The sequence below is a fragment of the Hypanus sabinus genome, unplaced genomic scaffold (assembly GCF_030144855.1).
Source record: "Hypanus sabinus isolate sHypSab1 unplaced genomic scaffold, sHypSab1.hap1 scaffold_758, whole genome shotgun sequence".
Classification (NCBI taxonomy): Eukaryota; Metazoa; Chordata; class Chondrichthyes; order Myliobatiformes; family Dasyatidae; genus Hypanus; species Hypanus sabinus.
In genome coordinates, this window is record NW_026781609.1 from 155,655 (window position 1) to 174,077 (window position 18,423).

Consider the following 18,423-nt stretch of genomic DNA (forward strand, 5'->3'; position numbering starts at 1 on the left):
AGCGGGTTTGCAGCAAGAATGTCCAGGTAATGTGAGGGTCTTTGAGTACATGGCCTGCTTTTCCGAGGCAGGGGAAGAGTAGGAAGAGTCCATGGAGGGGAGGCTTGTTTCCCTGATGTTCTCTGCTCTCCAAAGTTCTCTGCAGTCATGGGCAGAGCAGTAGCCATACGAAGGCGTGAAGTATCAACAAGAAGCTCAGAGACCTCGGCCTTCACCCTGCCTTGTGTAGCTAGATCCTGGACTTCCTGTCAGATCGTCGGCAGGTGGTAAGAGTGGGCTCCCTCACCTCTGTCTCTCTGACCCTCAGCACACATACCCCACAGGGGTGTCTCTTTGCCCCCCTACTTTACTCTCTGTATTCCCATGACGTGTCGCCACCCACAGCTCCAATCTGTTAATTAAATTTGCTGAATACACTACACTGACTGGCCGAATCCCAAATAATAACGAGGCAGCCTACAGAGAAGACGTCATCACCCCGACACAAGAAAACAACCTCTCCCTCATTGTGACAAAAAAAGAGGAGCTGGTTGTGGATTGCAGGAGGAATGGAGACAGGGACCAAATTCAACATTTCCAGACTGTTATTGACACAAAATGCACATTTTACTATTGATCATGACACAATGTATTTTATATATTGTTAATGATATAAAACATATTTAGAGATTGTTACTGACAGAGCATCGTATAATTTGTGTTCTGTGTGTTATGTGAATGTACTTGCGTGTGATGCTGCCACAAGTCAGTGTTCCTCTGTACCTGTACCTTCCCGTACTTGTGCACTTGGCAATAAATTCAACAGGACCTGAGAAATCTCAGTGAAATTTGATTAGTGATGATCATCTTGCCAGCTCGGTAGGTCGAATGTATGAGACAGTACACCGTTAAATGCAAAACCCTGAACAGTGTCGATGATCAGAGGGATCGTAGACTCCAAGTTCATTGCTCCCTGAAAGAGACTGAAACAGATTGATCCAGTGGTTAAGAAGGCAAATGGCGTGGTTGTCTTTATTAGTTGAAGCATTGAGTTCAAAAGTCGGGAGGTTGTGTTGCGGCTGTTACGAGCCTGCGGTCGTACTGTGACTGTTTCTTTAAGAGCGCCGGCGTGAGGAGGCGGGACTATGACGTCAGTCACAGGCTGATAGCGCTGAGTGTGGACTGAACCAGAAGAGAGGGAGAGAGAGCGAACTGCAGACAGGCAGTCGGCCAGTCTAAAGAGAGAGAGAGAGAGAGAGAGAGAGAGTGCAAAAGCTGATCGCTTCAGTTATTCGCAGCTGAGGGTTGAGAGTCTCCTCGGCCCACGGTACACGGTACACGGAAGCACAACGAATGTGTGTGGCTGTCACTTCGTATAATCCATAGGAGTGGGTTTTGGAATATCTTGTGTTAACCCTTGCCTGGGTATGTTGTGTGGTAACCCCGGGAAGACGGTATTCCTCTGTCAGGTCACTTTCGCTGATAACTCGTCTGTGGACGGATTCAACGGATAAGAACTTCGTCGACGGTTATTTTGAAGTAACGGCCTTTTCTTTACGTTTCACCATGGATTACAAGCATCTCTCTCCCATCATTTATTCCGTAGATTACTGAATTTTCCTACTTTACCATTTAAAGACTCTAAGCTTTGTTCCCTCAGACTCGATAGTCTGGGAAATACATTTACACACATATACACTTAACACTGTTAACTTTCCTTTATTTCGTTGTTACTATATTATAAATAGATACTAATAAAGAGAGTGATTTTAACATCAAAACCAGACTCCAGTGTGAACTCTATTGCTGCTGGTTCGTTTCTAAAACGTTGCAGCTCGTAACACAGTTTTATAAAACTAGTTAGACCACATCTGGAGTGTTTCATACAGTTCTGGTCGCCCCCATTCTCGAAAGGATGTCGGGGCTTTGGACAGGGCACAGAAGAGGTTTACCAGGACACTGCCTGGATTAGAGGGCATGAGCTATAACGAGAGGCTGGACAAACTTGTGTTGTTTTCTCCAGAGCGGCGCAGGCTGGGGTGAGACTGGATGGACGTTTATAAGATTACGAGAGGAATAGATAGAGTGGACAGACGATATATTTTTCCTGGGGGTTGAAATGTCTAATACATTTAAGGTGAGAGGAGATGTGAGCGGCAAGTTTGCTTCTTTCCACTGACTAATGAGTAGCTGGAGTCTCTGCCTTGGGGGGAGGGGGGAGGTGTCACCAATCCTGACGAGTAATCCCATTTGCCCCTCCCATTTAACCGCAGCATCTGCGTGGCCCCGCCTCCCGATGATGTAACAATCTCTTCGCGCATGTTCACAGTCTCCGGGTGGACGGTGTTATCCTCTCCGCTCAGAGCTGAAGTGGGTCGGCCGTGTGTTCGGGAAAGACTTTCGACTCTTCCTTCGAGATCACTCTCTGCGGGCCGAAGATATCACTTCAATACTTCGGTATTGAGACCGATCCCGAGCGGGGAGATCTGATGTTGGCCGTGAGCCCGGAACTGAGGGCCAGTTAATCATCTATTTTCCAGCTATCTGGGCTCGTCAGAAATGTGTCGACTTAACTTAATCTGCATTGAACGATCCAAACCGGGAGCCCAGGCTGTCTGTTTCAGCAGAATTGAAATGGAAGACTCGCAGACAGGTCACTTGTGTCTTGTGCCGCAGATTCGCCCCGCCTCCGCTTTGTGACGCCAGATCACGTGGTTGATTTTGGCCACTGACTGTGTTCAGGTATTAACTTCCCTGATCTCGCCTCGCTTCCTGGGGCTCCTCGCTTTTGTCCTGGGGCTCCTCGCTTTTGTCGTGGGGCTTTTTGGCTGTTGTGTCTTCTCCCGGACTGGGGTGGGTGTGAAAGGTGAACGTCCCAGGTTGTGGGGATCTTTGATTTCATTGCCTGCTTTAGCCATGGACTGGGATGTCAAGGGGATGAATGGTTCGAGCTTCAGCACCACGCAGCGTGGTGTGTTCCTGAGCAAGGCACTTAGCCACACATTACTCCTGCACGTTTATAGCCCAGCGCCGGCGGTCACTCCAGTATAGGCAAGACAAGATCTGTATCCTAGGATCTGTAATACAAATTTCCTGAAATGGACCAGTTTTAACCTGGAAATGGAGTGATAGTATAACAGTAAAGAAAGCACAACTTTTCCCTGTCAATTATCTGGTACCATTTTGTCTGTTATTGCTGGAAATGTGTTCAGTACAGTTGTTGCTAATGAGGTTCACATGAATAATCTCAGGAATGATCGGCTTTATGTGTGAGGAGCATTTGATGGTTCTGGACCTGTGCTCGATGGAGTTCAGAGGGACGGTGGGGGTGGTGGAGGGATGTATGGTTAAATAAGCCTACCAAATGCTGAATAGCCTGGACATGAAGAGGATGTTTCCATTAGACAGGGAGTCTGTGATCTGACAGCACAGTCTCAGAATAAACTTGCTTCCCTTTAAAACTGAGATGAGAAAAATTTTTTGGCCAAGAGATGTCTGATATCTGGAATTTGTTGCCGCAGAATTTGTTTGAGGCTGCCATTTGGGTATATTTGTGAAGATTAATATACTCATGATTGCTGAGTAGCTTCAGTGTTACTGGAGGAAGACAGGAATATGGTGTTGGAATAAAAATCAGTCGTGGTTGAATGGTGGGCAGACCAGATGGATTGAATCACCTAATTCTGTTCCCGTGTCTTATATCTTACCGTGACTGAATGATGGCTCCTTCTTATCCCGTATCGTCTGTGTCATGTGAGGGACAATAAAAGATTGTTCACTGAGATCATTATATTTGCCTTCAACGTTTAAATTTCAGTGAGTTTTCTTCCTAGTAACATTAAGCAGAAATGTTTGGTCCTCCTTTTCATTGTTAACGTGCTTCATTATCTTTCATGTTAAAGTTAAAACTGCGGTGAGAGATTTATTGGAAGAAAACGCATGACTGAAGACGAGGGAACAGCAACATGTGAACCAGCCCGAGGATTGAGAGCACTGACTGGAGAGGACCCATATGACTCGGAGATTCCAGTGATTCAGTCAGGAGAAAGTTTGGTGAGTCTCATTTACTCAAACACTGGTCCTTTAGGCATTACATACCTGTACAAAGGAAGGTACAAAATAGTTGGGAGTGAGACAGAATGTGCCCAGAAGAACCAGTTATGCCAGTACCAGTCAGACACAGTTGTGAAGAAGCCCCCACCTCCAATATTCCCTTTAAACTTTTTGCCCTTCTCCCTTAACCCATGTCCTCTGGTTTTTTTTCTCCCTTAGCCTCAGTGGAAAAAGACTGCTTGCATTCACTCTATCTGTACCCATCATAATTTTATACACCTCTATCAAATCATCCCTCATTCTCCTACACTCCAGGGAATAAAGTCCTACCCTATTCAACCTTTCTCTGTAACTCAGTTTCTCAAGTCCTGGCAACATCCTTGTAAACCTTCTCTGCACTCTTTCAACCTTATTAATATCCTTCCTGTAATTCGGTGACCAAAACTGCACACAATACTCCAAATTCCCCCTCACTATTGCAATATACAACCACACCATTACATTCCAACTCTTATACTCAGTACTTTGATTTATAAAGGCCAATGTACCATCTCATTACTGCCCTATCTACATGTGATGCCACTTTTAGGGAATTTTCTATCAGTATTCCTAGATCCCTCTGTTCTAGTGCACTCCTCAGTGCCCTACCTTTTACCTTGTATGTTCTATATTGGTTTGACCTTCCAAAGTGCAATACCTCACACTTGTCTGTATTAAACTCCATCTGCCATTTTTCCAGCTGGTCCAGATCCCTCTGCAAGCTTTGAAAATCTTCCTCACGGTGCACTACACCTCCAATCTTTGTATCATCAACAAATTTGCTGATCCAATTTACCAAATTATTATCCAGATCATTGATATAGATGACAAATAACAATGGACCCAGCACTGATCCCTGTGGCACACCACCTGTCACAGGCCTCCACTCAAGAATAGCAATCCTCCACGACCACTCTCTGACTTCTCCCTTTCTCAATTCCCATTCAAATTTACTACCTCACCATGTATACCTAGTGACTGAATGTTCCTAACTAACCTCCCATGCGGGACCTTGTCAAAGGCCTTACTGAAGTCCATACAGACAACATCCACTGCCTTGCCTTCATCCACTTTCCTTGTAACCGCCTCGAAAATCTCTAATATATTTGTTAAACATGACCTACCGTGCACAAAGCCGTGTTGACTCTTCCTAATAAGTCCCTGTCTATCTAAATAATTGTCGATCCTATCTCTTCGTACTCCTTCCAATAACTTACCCATGACCTACATCAAACTTTCAAGCCTATGATTTCCTGGATTACTTTTAGAGCCTGCTTTAAACAACGGAACAACATGAGCTATCCTCCAAATCTCTGGCACCTCACCCGTAGATAACGACATTTAAATATATCTGCCAGGGCCTCTGCAATTTCAACACTAGTCTCCTTCAAGGTCCGAGGGAATACCCTGTCAGGTCCTGGAGATTTATCTACTCACCTCAAGGTAGCAAGCACCTCCTCCTCTTCTATCTGTATAGGTTCCATGACCTCAATACTTGTTTGCCTTATTCCATTGACTCCATGCCAGTTTCCTTAGTAAATTCAGACACAAAAAAAACATTTAACATCTCCCCAATTTCTTTTGGTTCCATGCATAGCCAACCACTCTGATCTTCAAGATGACCAATTTTATCCCTTAACTATCCTTTTGCTATTAATATATCTGTGGAAGCTCTTACTATCCTTCACCTTGACTGCCAACGCCACCTCATGTCTTCTTTCAGTCCTCCTGATTTCTTCCTTAAGTATTTTTTTGCACTTTTTATACCCCTCAAGTACCTTCTTTGCTCCCTGATTCTTACACATGTCATACATCTCTCTCTTCTTTATCAGAGTTCCAATATCCATCGAGAACCAAGGTTCTTTATTCTTATACACTTTGGCTTTAATCCTGAGACTTTGTTCCCAGGGTGTACTCATGGGCCGTCCAGAAATGATTTCAGCTGGTGACAACCCTGTTTTCCTCTGTGGGGTAACCCTCATGTGGAATCGGGCTAATGGTCGGACCTTCAACCAAGTGAGTCCAGTCTCCACTGTTAGTCTGGCCAGTTTACTCTTCAGAGTGCCATTGGCTCTTTCCACACTGCCAGCGGCCCGTGGGTGGTGTACACAGTGGAATTGTTGCTTGATAGCTAGTTTGTTACATACTCCTTCATTTACTTTCACCATAAAGTGTGGGCCATTGTTGAACTCAGCATCTCTGGCTTGTACCTGGGAATTATTTCCCATAATAATACCTTCACAACAGTCACAGCAGTATTAATGGTAGTTGGAATAGCTTCAATCCATCTATTAAACACATCTATAATAACTAAGCAGTATCTATAGCAATGTACTCTAGGCAATTCAATAAAATCAACTTGTAGACATGAAAAAGATCCACCTGTCAAGGGAGTCGTACCCGATGTGCAGGGTACAGGTTACCAACCATTCCCTCCTTTCCCAGGTGTGTCAAAAATTGTATTGGTAAAAATTGTGTTGGAACACAAACCTGTCCCACTAGGTGATCCAAAAACTTAGGCCGGGGACTTTCTTGCACCCCATATGGGACCACAGTTTTCACTCCTCCTCAGAGGCGTCCCCCTGAGAAGAACAAAACTCGAGGTAGCTGCAGAACAGTGAGTAAGTTGTCATTACTAATGGGGTGGCCAGAGGAAGTCAAGAATCTCCATGTTCCTAGAGAGCCCCGTAGTCATGTGCAATTCCAAATGCATAATGGGAGTCTGGGTGAACGTTCCCACTTCTGTCTGTTGCTGGGATACAGGCACGAGTCAGAGCAAACAGCTCAGCCTTCTGGGCGGAGACAGCTGCTTCAAAAGAGGCCTGTTCAGTTACTTCACTGTCTGTCACTATCGCATCGTTTCCCTGCTGGATCCACAAAAGAGCTTCCATCCTCATAAAACGTTGCCTCAGGCTAGAGGGGGTATTGCAGAATGGATGGGAGAGTCTGTCCTTTCCCAGTGATCCGGACGGGCTAGAGGGGGTATTGCAGAATGGATGGGAGAGTCTGTCCTTCTTTCACAGTGAACCGGACGGGCTAGAGGGGGTATTGCAGAATGGATGGGAGAGTCTGTCCTTCTTTCCCAGTGATCCGGACGGGCTAGAGGGGGCATTGCAGAATGGATGGGAGAGTCTGTCCTTCTTTCCCAGTGATCCAGACGGGCTAGAGGGGGTATTGCAGAATGGATGGGAGAGTCTGTCCTTCTTTCCCAGTGATCCGGACGGGCTAGAGGGGGTATTGCAGAATGGATGGGAGAGTCTGTCCTGCTTTCACAGTGATCCGGATGGGCTAGAGGGGGTATTGTGGAATGGATGGGAGAGTCTGTCCTTCTTTCACAGTGATCCGGACGGGCTAGAGGGGGCATTGCAGAATGGATGGGAGAGTCTGTCCTTCTTTCCCAGTGATCCGGACGGGCTAGAGGGGGCATTGCAGAATGGATGGGAGAGTCTGTCCTTCTTTCCCAGTGATCCGGACGGGCTAGAGGGGGTATTGTAGAATGGATGGGAGAGTCTGTCCATCTTTCACAGTGATCCGGATGGGCTAGAGAGGGTATTGCAGAATGGTTGGGAGAGTCTGTCCTTCTTTCACTGTGATCCAGACAGGAGGGCGGACTTCATGGACTGAAATTGCCCAGAGATGGGGTACAACATCTTGGGTTCAGTCACTATTAAAAGAATGTCTTACCAGATGTCCCGTCTTCACCTCAGACTCCTTCTAGTATCGGAGTTGGCCCACGGCCAAGTCTTGCCAGTCTCCCTTGGTGCTGGAGGCCTGTTTCGTCATGGTGTAGGCCAGGAGCACTCGGCTCATTGGCTTGAACCCAGGTCAGACCCTGAAGGTGGTATTGGGAACCTCCAGTCCTGTCTGTCGCCAAAAGAAATCTGGGACCTCGGCCAGAAATGCAATGCAGTCTCTTCCTTTAACCTCTCCAATCACCGTGACTGGGAATTTCTGTCCCTCGGGGTGCATAATATTGGCTTTCCTCAGTTGAGCACCACGTAGGGTCATAGCACAGAGTCACATGAGAGTCGGCCACTGGAAGAAGGGGTTCAAATGTACTGGAGTCCAGATAAAGTGCCCACCACTGGGTGGTCAGAGGAAGCTATCAGTTGTTCGCAGTTCCAGCATGATATCCTTGTCCATGCATAGAATCTCAACTTCCAACAGACAGAGCAAGTCTCTCCCTACGAGATTACACCCCCGTCTGGTGGTGACAGTAAATGAAACCTCACACTGGTTCCCCTGGAATTCCACCTGCAGTGGCTGGGTACGTGAATACGTACGTTCCGTGCCTTCGAACACTGACAGAGTGATTGTAGCGTCTGATAGCTGGAATCCCTTTTCCGATACTATTTCCTGATCGAGAATGGTTGTGGTTGCCCTCATATCAATCATAAATGGAACTGGATTTCCAGCAACTTGCAATATTACATTGGGCTCTTCCTGAGGGTTGGCAGTCATGGTTGCAAGGATCTTCTTGTCAATTTCTAAACGGGTTGTTGTCCCCACCTGTCACTTGGTAGGTTTTTGTTCCCATTTCTGTTCCTCAGATATAGCCCGCTTGCGTCCTTCCCGCTGAGCATATTCACCTTTAATATTAGTTCCCTTCAGGGTTGATCGGGATTCGAAATTTGGGTCCTAATGATATGTCAAAGCTCATCGCATTCGATTTTGGTCATTGTCAGGCCAATCCATATTATTTGTTTTAATCATGTTGGCTAACTCAGTTGGTAAGCATTGGAGCAGTAGGGCATTGAACTGGGGGGACAGATTCCCATCATTAAAGGCTTGGTCTCCTGCAAAGGTGCAGTAGCAGGCCACAAGTCACTCCCAATAGTCTGGTCCCGATTCCCCAGGCTCAGGTTTGCATTCAAGTACTTTAGTGATGTTTACAGGTTGCTGGAGAGCCCTTTCCAAGGCTTGAATAATCTGGTCAGTCTGTTCATTCTCATTATGGTTTTCCGCCTGTTACTCCTGATAGCTGTAACTCCTGTATCTCAATTCTGCCTTCCCTTTTTGCCTCTCATCAGCTGAGAGAATCATACAGCAGTTAAATCTTGAGGAGTCGCATTAAACATTTGTATGGTACTGTGGACACACTGAGCAAACTGCGCTGTTTTTTCTTTTCTATCTGGGGCCTGATTCATGATCATTATCATTTCTTGAGGCTTCCAGGGAGCATACACAGGAATCACAGAGGGCTGTCCGTCTTCCTATTCCGAGGGGGAGCGTTTGCTACTGCTGTTCAGGAGGATTTAAACTAATGTGGCAGAGGGATGGGAACAAGTGCAGAGAGACAGAGGGGTGAAGAATGACAGTAGAAGCAAAAAAGTAGTAAGGTGAAAAGTAAACGTGGCAGGCAGTCAAATCCAGGGCAAAAATCAAAAAGGGCCACTTTTCAACATAATTTTATAAGGGCTAAGAGTGTGGTAGAAATAAGCCTGAAGGCTTTGTGTGTCAATGCAAGGAGCATTTGTAATAAGGTGAATGAATTGAATGTGCAGATAGTTATTAATGAATATGATATAGTTGGAATCACAGAGACATGGCTTCAGGGTGACCAAGGATAGGAGCTCAACATCCAGGGATATTCAATATTCAGGAGGGATAGACAGGAAAGAAAAGGAGGTGGGGTAGCCTTGCTGGTTAGAGAAGAGATTAACACAATAGAAAGGAAGGACATTAGCCTGGAGGATGTGGAATCGATATGGGTAGAGCTGCGTAACACTAAGGGGCATAAAACGCTGGTGGGATTTGTGTACAGGCCACCTAACAGTAGTAGTGAAGTTGGGGATGGCATTAAACAGGAAATTAGAAATGCGTGCAAAAAAGGAACAGCAGTTATAACGGGTGACTTCAATCTACATATAGATTGGGTGAACCAAATTGGTAAGGGTGCTGAGGAAGAGGATTTCTTAGAATGTGCGCGGGATGGTTTTCTGAACCAACATGTCGAGGAACCAACTAGGGAGCAGGTCATTCTAGACTGGGTATTGAGCAATGAGGAAGGGTTAATTAGCAATCTTGTCATGCGATGCTCCTTGTGTAAGAGTGACCATAATATGGTGGAATTCTTCATTAAGATGGAGAGTGACATAGTTAATTCAGAACCAAATGTTCTGAACTTAACGACGGGCAACTTTGAAGATATGAGACCCGATGTAGCTAAGACAGACTGGCAAATGATATTTAAAGGGTTGACGGTGGATAGAAACATAGAAAGTAGGTGCAGGAGTAGGCCATTCGGCCCTTCGAGCCTGCACCGCCATTCAGTATGATCATGGCTGATCATCCAACTCAGAACCCTGTACCTGCTTTCTCTCCATAACCCCAATCCCTTTAGCCACAAGAGCCATATCTAACTCCCTCTTAAATATAGCCAATGAACTTGCCTCAACTGTTTCCTGTGGCAGAGAATTCCACAGATTCCCCACTCTTTGTGTGAAGACGTTTTTCCTCATCTCGGTCCTAAAAGTCTTCCCCTTTATCCTTAAACTGTGACCCCTCATTCTGGACTCCCCCAACATCGGAAACAATCTTCCTGCATCTAGCCTGTCCAATCCCTTTAGAATTTTATATGTTACAATAAGATCCCCCATCAATCTTCTAAATTCCAGTGAGTATAAGCCTAGTCGATCCAGTCTTCCTTCATATGAAAGTCCTGTCATCCCAGGAATCAATCTGGTGAACCTTTTGATTAGGGGACCAAAACTGCACACAATACTCTAGGTGCGGTCTCACCAAGGCCTTGTACAACTGCAGTAGAACCTCCCTGCTCCTGTACTCAAATCCCTTTGCAATGAATGCCAGCATACCTTTCGCCTTTTTCACCGCCTGCTGTACCTGCATGCCTCCCTTCAATGACTGGTGTACAATGACACCCAGGTCTCGTTGCACCTCCCCTTTTCCTAATCGGCCACCGTTCAGAGAATAATCTGTTTTCCTGTTCTTGCAACCAAAATGGATAACCTCATATTTATCCTCATTAAATTGCATCTGCCATGAATTTGCCCACTCACCTAACCTATCCAAGTCACCCTGCATCCTCTTAGCACCCTCCTTACAGCTAACACCGCCGCCCAGCTTCGTGTCATCCGCAAACTTGGAGATGCTGCATTTAATTCCCTCATCTAAAATCATTAATATACATTGTAAACAACTGGGGTCCCTGCACTGAGCCTTGCGGTACCCCACTAGTCATTGCCTGCCATTCTGAAAAGTTCCCGTTTACTCCTACTCTTTGCTTCCTGCCAACCAATTCTCTATCCACATCAATACCATACCCCCAATACTGAGTGTGTTAAGTTTACACACTAATCTCCTGTGTGGGACCTTGTCAAAAGCCTTTTGAAAATCTAAGCATACCACATCTACTGGCTCTCCCCTATCCACTCTACTAGTTACATCTTCAAAAAATTCTATAAGATTCGTCAGACCGGAATTTCCTTTCACAAATCCATGCTGACTTTGTCCGATGATTTCACCTCTTTCCAAATGTGCTGTTATCACATCTTTGATAACCGACTCTAGCATTATTCCCACCACCGATGTCAGACTAACCAGTCTATAATTCCCCGGATTCTCTCTCCCTCCTTTTTTAAAAAGTGGGCTTACATTAGCCACCCTCCAATCCTCAGGAATTAATCCAGAATCTAAGGAGTTTTGAAAAATTATCACTAATGCATCCACTATTTCTTGGGCTACTCTGGGATGCAGAACATCTGGCCCTGGGGATTTATCTGCCTTTAATCCCTTCAATTTACCTAACACCACTTCCCTACTAACATGTATTGCCCTCAGTTCCTCCATCTCACTAGACCCTCGGTCTCTTACTATTTCCGGAGGGTTATTTATGTCCTCCTTAGTGAAGACAGAACCAAGGTAGTTATTCAACTGGTGTGCCATGTCTTTGTTCCCTATGATCAATTCACCTGTTTCTGACTGTAAAGGTCCTTACATTTGTCTTGACCAATCTTTTTCTTTTCACATATCTGTAAAAGCTGTTACAGTCAGTTTTTATGTTCCCTGCCAGCTTTCTCTCATAATCTTTTTTCCCTTTCCTAATTAAGCCTTTTGTCCTCCTCTGCTGGTGTCTGAATTTCTCCCAGTCCCCAGGTGTGGCACATTTTTTTGCTAATTTATATGTTTCTTCTTTGGACTTGATACTATCCCTAATTTCCCTTGTCAGCCACAGGTGCACTACCTTCCCTGGCTTATTCTTTTGCCAAACTGGGATGAACAATTGTTGTAGTTCATCCATGCTTTAAATGCTTGCCATTGCATATTCACCGTCAACCTTTAAGTATCATTTGCCAGTCTATCTTAGCTAATTCACGTCTCATACCTTCAAAGTTACCTTTCTTTAAGTTCAGAACCTTTGTTTCTGAATTAACTATGTCACTCTCCATCTTAATGAAGAATTCCACCATATAATGGTCACTCTTACCCAAGGGGCCTCGCACGACAAGATTGCTAACTAACCCTTTCTTTTTGCTCAATGCACAATGTAGAATGGCCTGCTCTCTAGTTGGTTCCGCAACATTCAAAGGCAATGGCAAGCATTTAAAAATTGCATGGATGAACTACAACAAGTTTTAAGTTTTTCAGCTTAAACCTATTCCCCCTCGTGTTAGCTGTTTCAGCCCTGGGGAAGAAGCCGCTGGCTATCCACACAACCAATGCCTCTCATCATCTTATGCACTTGCATGATTTTCTACAGGGTGAATAAGACGATGAGCTCACTGTGGTTTTTACGTTCTCTCTCTCTCTCTCTCTCTCTCTCTCCTTGTGTCTAACGTCACAGCCCCGCCTCACTCAGGCACAAAGTGACACTCACAGTAAGCGAACCTGTGGTCTCGTAACACAATGCACCTCTGAAGTCTGACAGCAGACTAGCGAGTGAATCTTCGATGGTGCAGAGTCAAAAACAAAAAAGTTGCCAGCCTGAGTCAGGGCTTTGGGGCTCCAGAGAGCGATGGGGTCTAGAATTTACCAGGAGGAGGAGGAATCAGACCAGCAGGATGTGGCTACAAAAGGAAGGTCAGAAACATTTGGAAACTGGTTGACCGGAAAAAAAGGTGGTTAATTTCAGGCAGCAAATGTGGAGAGGAATAAAAAGACAATGTTTAGGCTGAGCCCCTTCAGCATGCCTGGACTGTGTACTCCGCTGCTTAGTTCCTCTCTGAATTGCAGAGTTCCTCCAGCGTTTTGTGTGTGTGTGTCTCTGTATTTCCAGCAACTGCAGAATCTCCTGTGTTTTATATCTGCATTTTACTTTGGCGTGAGATACACGTTGATATTGAGTATATTGTTTATGGGAGCTGCTTTCTACGTTAAAACAGCTGTAGAATTTTTCTATACACACTATAAAAAAAATGAGGTATGGACATTGAACCGGTGCTTGCAGAAATGGTTAATGGCATCGTGATTACCCATAGGGCCATGCATTAAGAATTTTGCCAGTGCTAAAGCGCTGATGAAATGCGCAGGTGTCAGGCTGAGGACGTCCCTGAGTATCACGCATGCGCGCAGTACACAGAAGGCTTTAAAAATGTCGGGTGCAGGTAATAGCGATTCTCCGTGTTTTTATCTTAAACACCGACTTCGCGACAATTCCTGTGAAATCTGGACACCATGGCCAACAATCCCGGGACAGTCCTGCTCTTGTCCCTGTCTCTCAGCACCACGATCCGTACATGGGCCCCGGGGAGCTTCCGGCTGCTGAGTGAATGGGAACCAATGGATCTTTCAGACAGAGCTGAGCTCCAGCTATAATAAAGGCAAGGATTAGGAACTCAGAGAAAGGGAACAAAATCTTTTACATCACCAGTTGAGAAAATCACCTTTGTTTTACCTCCAATCACTAATAAGAGAAAATCTGAAGATGCTGGAAATCCAAGCAACACACACAAAATGCTGGAGGAATTCAGCATTGGTACTCTTTTCCGTAGATGCTGCCTGGCCTGATGAGTTCCTCCAGCATTTTGTGTCTGTTGCTTGTTCTACCTCCTCTTGTTCTGGACTTTTCTACCGGTGAGAGCATGTTTTGTCCCATTCTCTCTGGGTACTGAATGATATCAAGCACCTTTGCCCTGGGCAGCAAGTAGCTTTCACATCACAAATGTGCCAGACTCCAGTGAGACAGAAAGACTACTGCCCTTCCCTTCATATTCATTGGCATTGCCATCACTGAGTTCACCACTGTTAGTCTTTGTCTGATGTGTGTATTGTGGCGATGCAAACGTTGCTGGAGAATTGGGGGAGGCTTCAAGGGAGGATAGAAACTGAGTTCACCACTGTCAGTCATTGGGGGGGGGGGGAGGGTTCAGGGGAAATATTTATGTAGAATATAGAAACTGGTAATATTTGTGTGTATTCTGGTGTTGCAAAAGTTGCTGGAGAATTTGCAAGTGGGAAGAAGTGGAATGATATTTGGAAATCTGACTTGTTAAAGCATAACTTAGCAAGCAAACAATATAGGGACAACATGCAAAAACTTTGGTGAGAAAATCCTTCATTACCCATTACAGGCCTGCTACATAGGTTGTGTGAGAGTGTAGATGAACTGGATTGAACCCAGAGGAGATCAAAGTTCCTATTGACTGTGATTTTCTAGCTGTGAAAATGAATACCTCTCTATATAAAATTCACTGTGCACATCTTGTCACTGGGTAAAAAAAATGCACAGTGCAAGATTTATGTACACACTGGTTATTACAAATTAGAGGGGGTATTGGAGGGAAGATGGGGAAACCTGTAGTGTCCCTGATGCTCTCACTTACAAGAAGTGCATCCAGCTGCAGCTTGTAACCCTGCACTGTAAGGAGTTGGAACTTGAAATGCATATGGGAATTGATGGTCATTCCAGATGCCAGCACTCTGCCCAGTCAGGAGATGATTTATCTTCCAACTTGGGTTTAACCTCACCGTAACAGTGTGATACCAAATCAAATCTTAGCAACTCAAGTAATCTCATCTGAAATGTTGTCCTACACTCATTGATGGATTTTGTAAATCTTTTACAGGTTAAAAACGGGAAGGAATATGTCTCCAGGAATCTGAAACACGGCACAACAGTTTTTTTGTCTCTGTCCAGATATTTAAGAAGTGGAGCAAGGGATTCAATCAACCATCCTTCCTGCTCAGACTGTGGGGAGGGATTCACTTGGTCATTTCAACTGAAGGTACATCAGCAAGTTCACACTGGGCAAGGCCATTCATCTGTTCTGTGTGTGAGAAAGGATTCTGTCGGGCATCCCACCTGTGGACACACCGCTCAGATGACACTGGGCAGAGCTGGTCATCTGCTGAATTTCGGGGAAGGGATTCTCTCGGTCATCTGACCTAATGGCACACCAACGTGTTCACACCAGGGGGCAGGCATTCACCTGCACAGTCTGTGGGAAGGGATTCACTGCGTCATCCAACCTACAGAGACATCAGCGAGTTCACACTGGGGAGAAGCCATTCACCTGCTCAGTCTGTGGGAAGGGATTCACTCAGTCATCCCACCTACAGAGTCATCAGCGAGTTCACACTGGGGAGAAGCCGTTCATTTGCTCAGTCTGTGGGAAGGGATTCACTCAGTCATCCCAACTACAGAGTCATCAGCGAGTTCACACTGGGGAGAAGCCATTCACCTGCTCAGTCTGTGGGAAGGGATTCTCTCAGTCATCCAACCTACAGAATCATCAGCGAGTTCACACTGGGGAGAAGCCGTTCACCTGTTCAGAATGTGGGATAGGATTCACTCAGTCATCCCAACTACTGGCACATCAGTCAGTTCATAATGGGGAGTGGCCATTCACCTGCTCAGTCTGTGGGAAGGGATTCACTCAGTCATCCCACCTACAGAGTCATCAGCGAGTTCACACTAGAGAGAAGCCGTTCACCTGCTCAGTCTGTGGGAAGGGATTCACTCAGTCATCCCAACTACAGAATCATCAGCGACTTCACACTGAGGAGTGGCTGTTCACCTGCTCAGAATGTGGGAAAAGATTCACTCAGTCATCCACCCTACTGAGTCATCAGCGTGTTCACACTGGGGAGAAGCCGTTCACCTGCTCAGAATGTGGGAAAAGATTCACTCACTCATCCACCCTACAGAGACACCAGCGAGTTCACACTGGGGAGAGGCCATTCACCTGCTCAGTCTGTGGGAAGGGATTCACTCGGTCATCCATCCTACAGAGTCATCAGCGAGTTCACACTGGGGAGAAGCCGTTCACCTGCTCAGTCTGTGGGAAGGGATTCACTCATTTATCCAGCCTACAGAGTCATCAGCGAGTTCACACTGGGGAGAGGCCATTCACCTGCTCAGACTGTGGGAAGAGTTTCACTCGGTCATCCCAACTACTGGCACACAAGTCAGTTCATACTGGGGAGAAGCCGTTCACCTGCTCAGTCTGTGGGAAGGGATTCACTCGGTCATCCCACCTACAGAATCATCGGCGAGTTCACACTGGGGAGAAGCCATTCATCTGCTCAGAATGTGGGAAGGGATTCACTCGGTCATCCACCCTACTGAGTCACCAGCGAGTTCACACTGGGGAGAGGCCGTTCTCCTGCACAGTATGTGGGAAGGGATTCACTCGGTCATCCACCCTGCAGAGACACCAGCGAGTTCACACTGGGGAGAGGCCATTCACCTGCTCAGTCTGTGGAAAGGGATTCACTCAGTCATCCAGCTTACAGAGTCATCAGCGATTTCACACTGGGGAGAGGCCGTTCACCTGCTTAGACTGTGGGATAGGATTCACTCGGTCATCACAACTACTGGCACACCAGTCAGTTCACAGTGGGGACTGGCCGTTGTTATGAATCCCTGGGTTTTGTTTGATGTGGACTGTCATTTTAAGAGAGAGAGACAGGGATTAGGATGCCAACTCAGTCTGACTTACTGCTTGTTTTCATTGCTCGCAGCTTGTTTAGTTTTAACCGAGGACACAGACACTCAGAGACAGACAGAGACAAAGGAGGAAAAATGGAAGGATCGAAACCAGGGAACTAGTGGCCAAGGGTCACTGTTTGGAACTTTCCTATGCCCACAAGGACGGGTTAATTGTCGATTCACCGTACATCGAATGTGTGGTTGTCATCTCGTTTGATCCTTAAGAGTGGATCGGATTTGGCGCATCCTGTGGAGACCACTTATGTGTTAACCCTCGCCTGGCTGTGGTGTGGTAGTTCACGAAGACAATACCCCTTGTGACAAGTCACTTTCGATGATAATTTGTATGTGGATTTGGAACAATGACGGATAAAATCTCCAGCAACTGTTCTCCCGTTTTACCACCGTAGAACCTGTGCAATTCTACATATTTGACTTCTCTCGCCATTTACCCTGGATCATAACTCACTCTCTCTCATCGCCTATTCTGTAGTTCAACTGAACTTTCATACTTTACCATCTCAAGACTGGAAGCCTTGTTTCCCCTGAGCTCAATAGTTTGGGAGTTACATTTACACACATTTATAAACTTAACACTGTTAACTTCTGTTTATCTTGTTGAAGTTGCAATTTTACAAGTAGATTCTAATAAAGACAGATTTAACATCAAAACCAGACTCCAGGTGTAGTCTATTGCTGCTAGCTTGTTTCTAAAGCATTATGGTTTGTAACAAATTTGGGGCCTGCGTCTGGGATATGAACAAATTTGGGGGCTATTAATCGATGAATTATCGATTTGATTGGGTAAATCCCTTTTGATTTATTTGTGTGTGGAAATCAGCAGCAATGGACATTTATAAATTTCTGGAAGTGCCAACCCCTAAGGCATTAGGAAAAGCCAAAAAGAATGAATTGCTGACTGTTGCTAATGGGCTGAATCTTAAGCAGGTAAGGGGGTGTGAAGGACCAGGGCAAGCATAAAACTAGGAGAGGAGGTAAAGGTAAACCAATAGGGGTTTTATTATAAAATATAGGCATCCACCCCCTTGTTCAGAGACTGGGATCCCTGTTTCAACCAGTAATGATGTGCATTGCAATGTGTTCACCTCTCAGTCCTCGATTCTCTAAATGAAAGGGTTATCACATTTGATCTTTCTTTATATGATTACACAACCATTTCAGGGATCAGTCTGTTGAAACTTCATTGCACTCTCTAATACAAATACTCTCCAATCACTTTTTTAATCCTCTGTGCAAAAAATGTCCATCTTCCGCAGCCCCGTGTTGCCCCAACAACTCACCTCCTACCCCCATCATTGGCCCCACTTGCAGGTCAACCGTCTGTCGGTGTTTCCTCCCCTATGTGAATCCCTCTGCTCGCCACCACCGTGGGCTCAGACATTTCCACAGATTTCCACCGGGGCAAACATCTTGTCCGCTCCCTCTCACACCATCTTTTTCCT

The 18,423-nt window shown here is 45.6% G+C and overlaps 1 protein-coding gene across 1 annotated transcript; it reads left to right on the forward strand.

The window, feature by feature from the left end:
• Nucleotides 1–1,300: 1,300 nt before the first annotated feature.
• Nucleotides 1,301–16,982, forward strand: LOC132390077 (zinc finger protein 229-like). The gene is made up of 3 exons (XM_059962672.1): nucleotides 1,301–2,721; nucleotides 3,882–4,032; nucleotides 15,096–16,982. The coding sequence occupies exon 3, from the start codon at nucleotides 15,418–15,420 to the stop codon at nucleotides 16,888–16,890; it is 1,473 nt and encodes a 490-aa protein (XP_059818655.1). The 5' UTR covers nucleotides 1,301–2,721; nucleotides 3,882–4,032; nucleotides 15,096–15,417; the 3' UTR covers nucleotides 16,891–16,982.
• The last annotated feature ends 1,441 nt before the right edge of the window (nucleotides 16,983–18,423 follow it).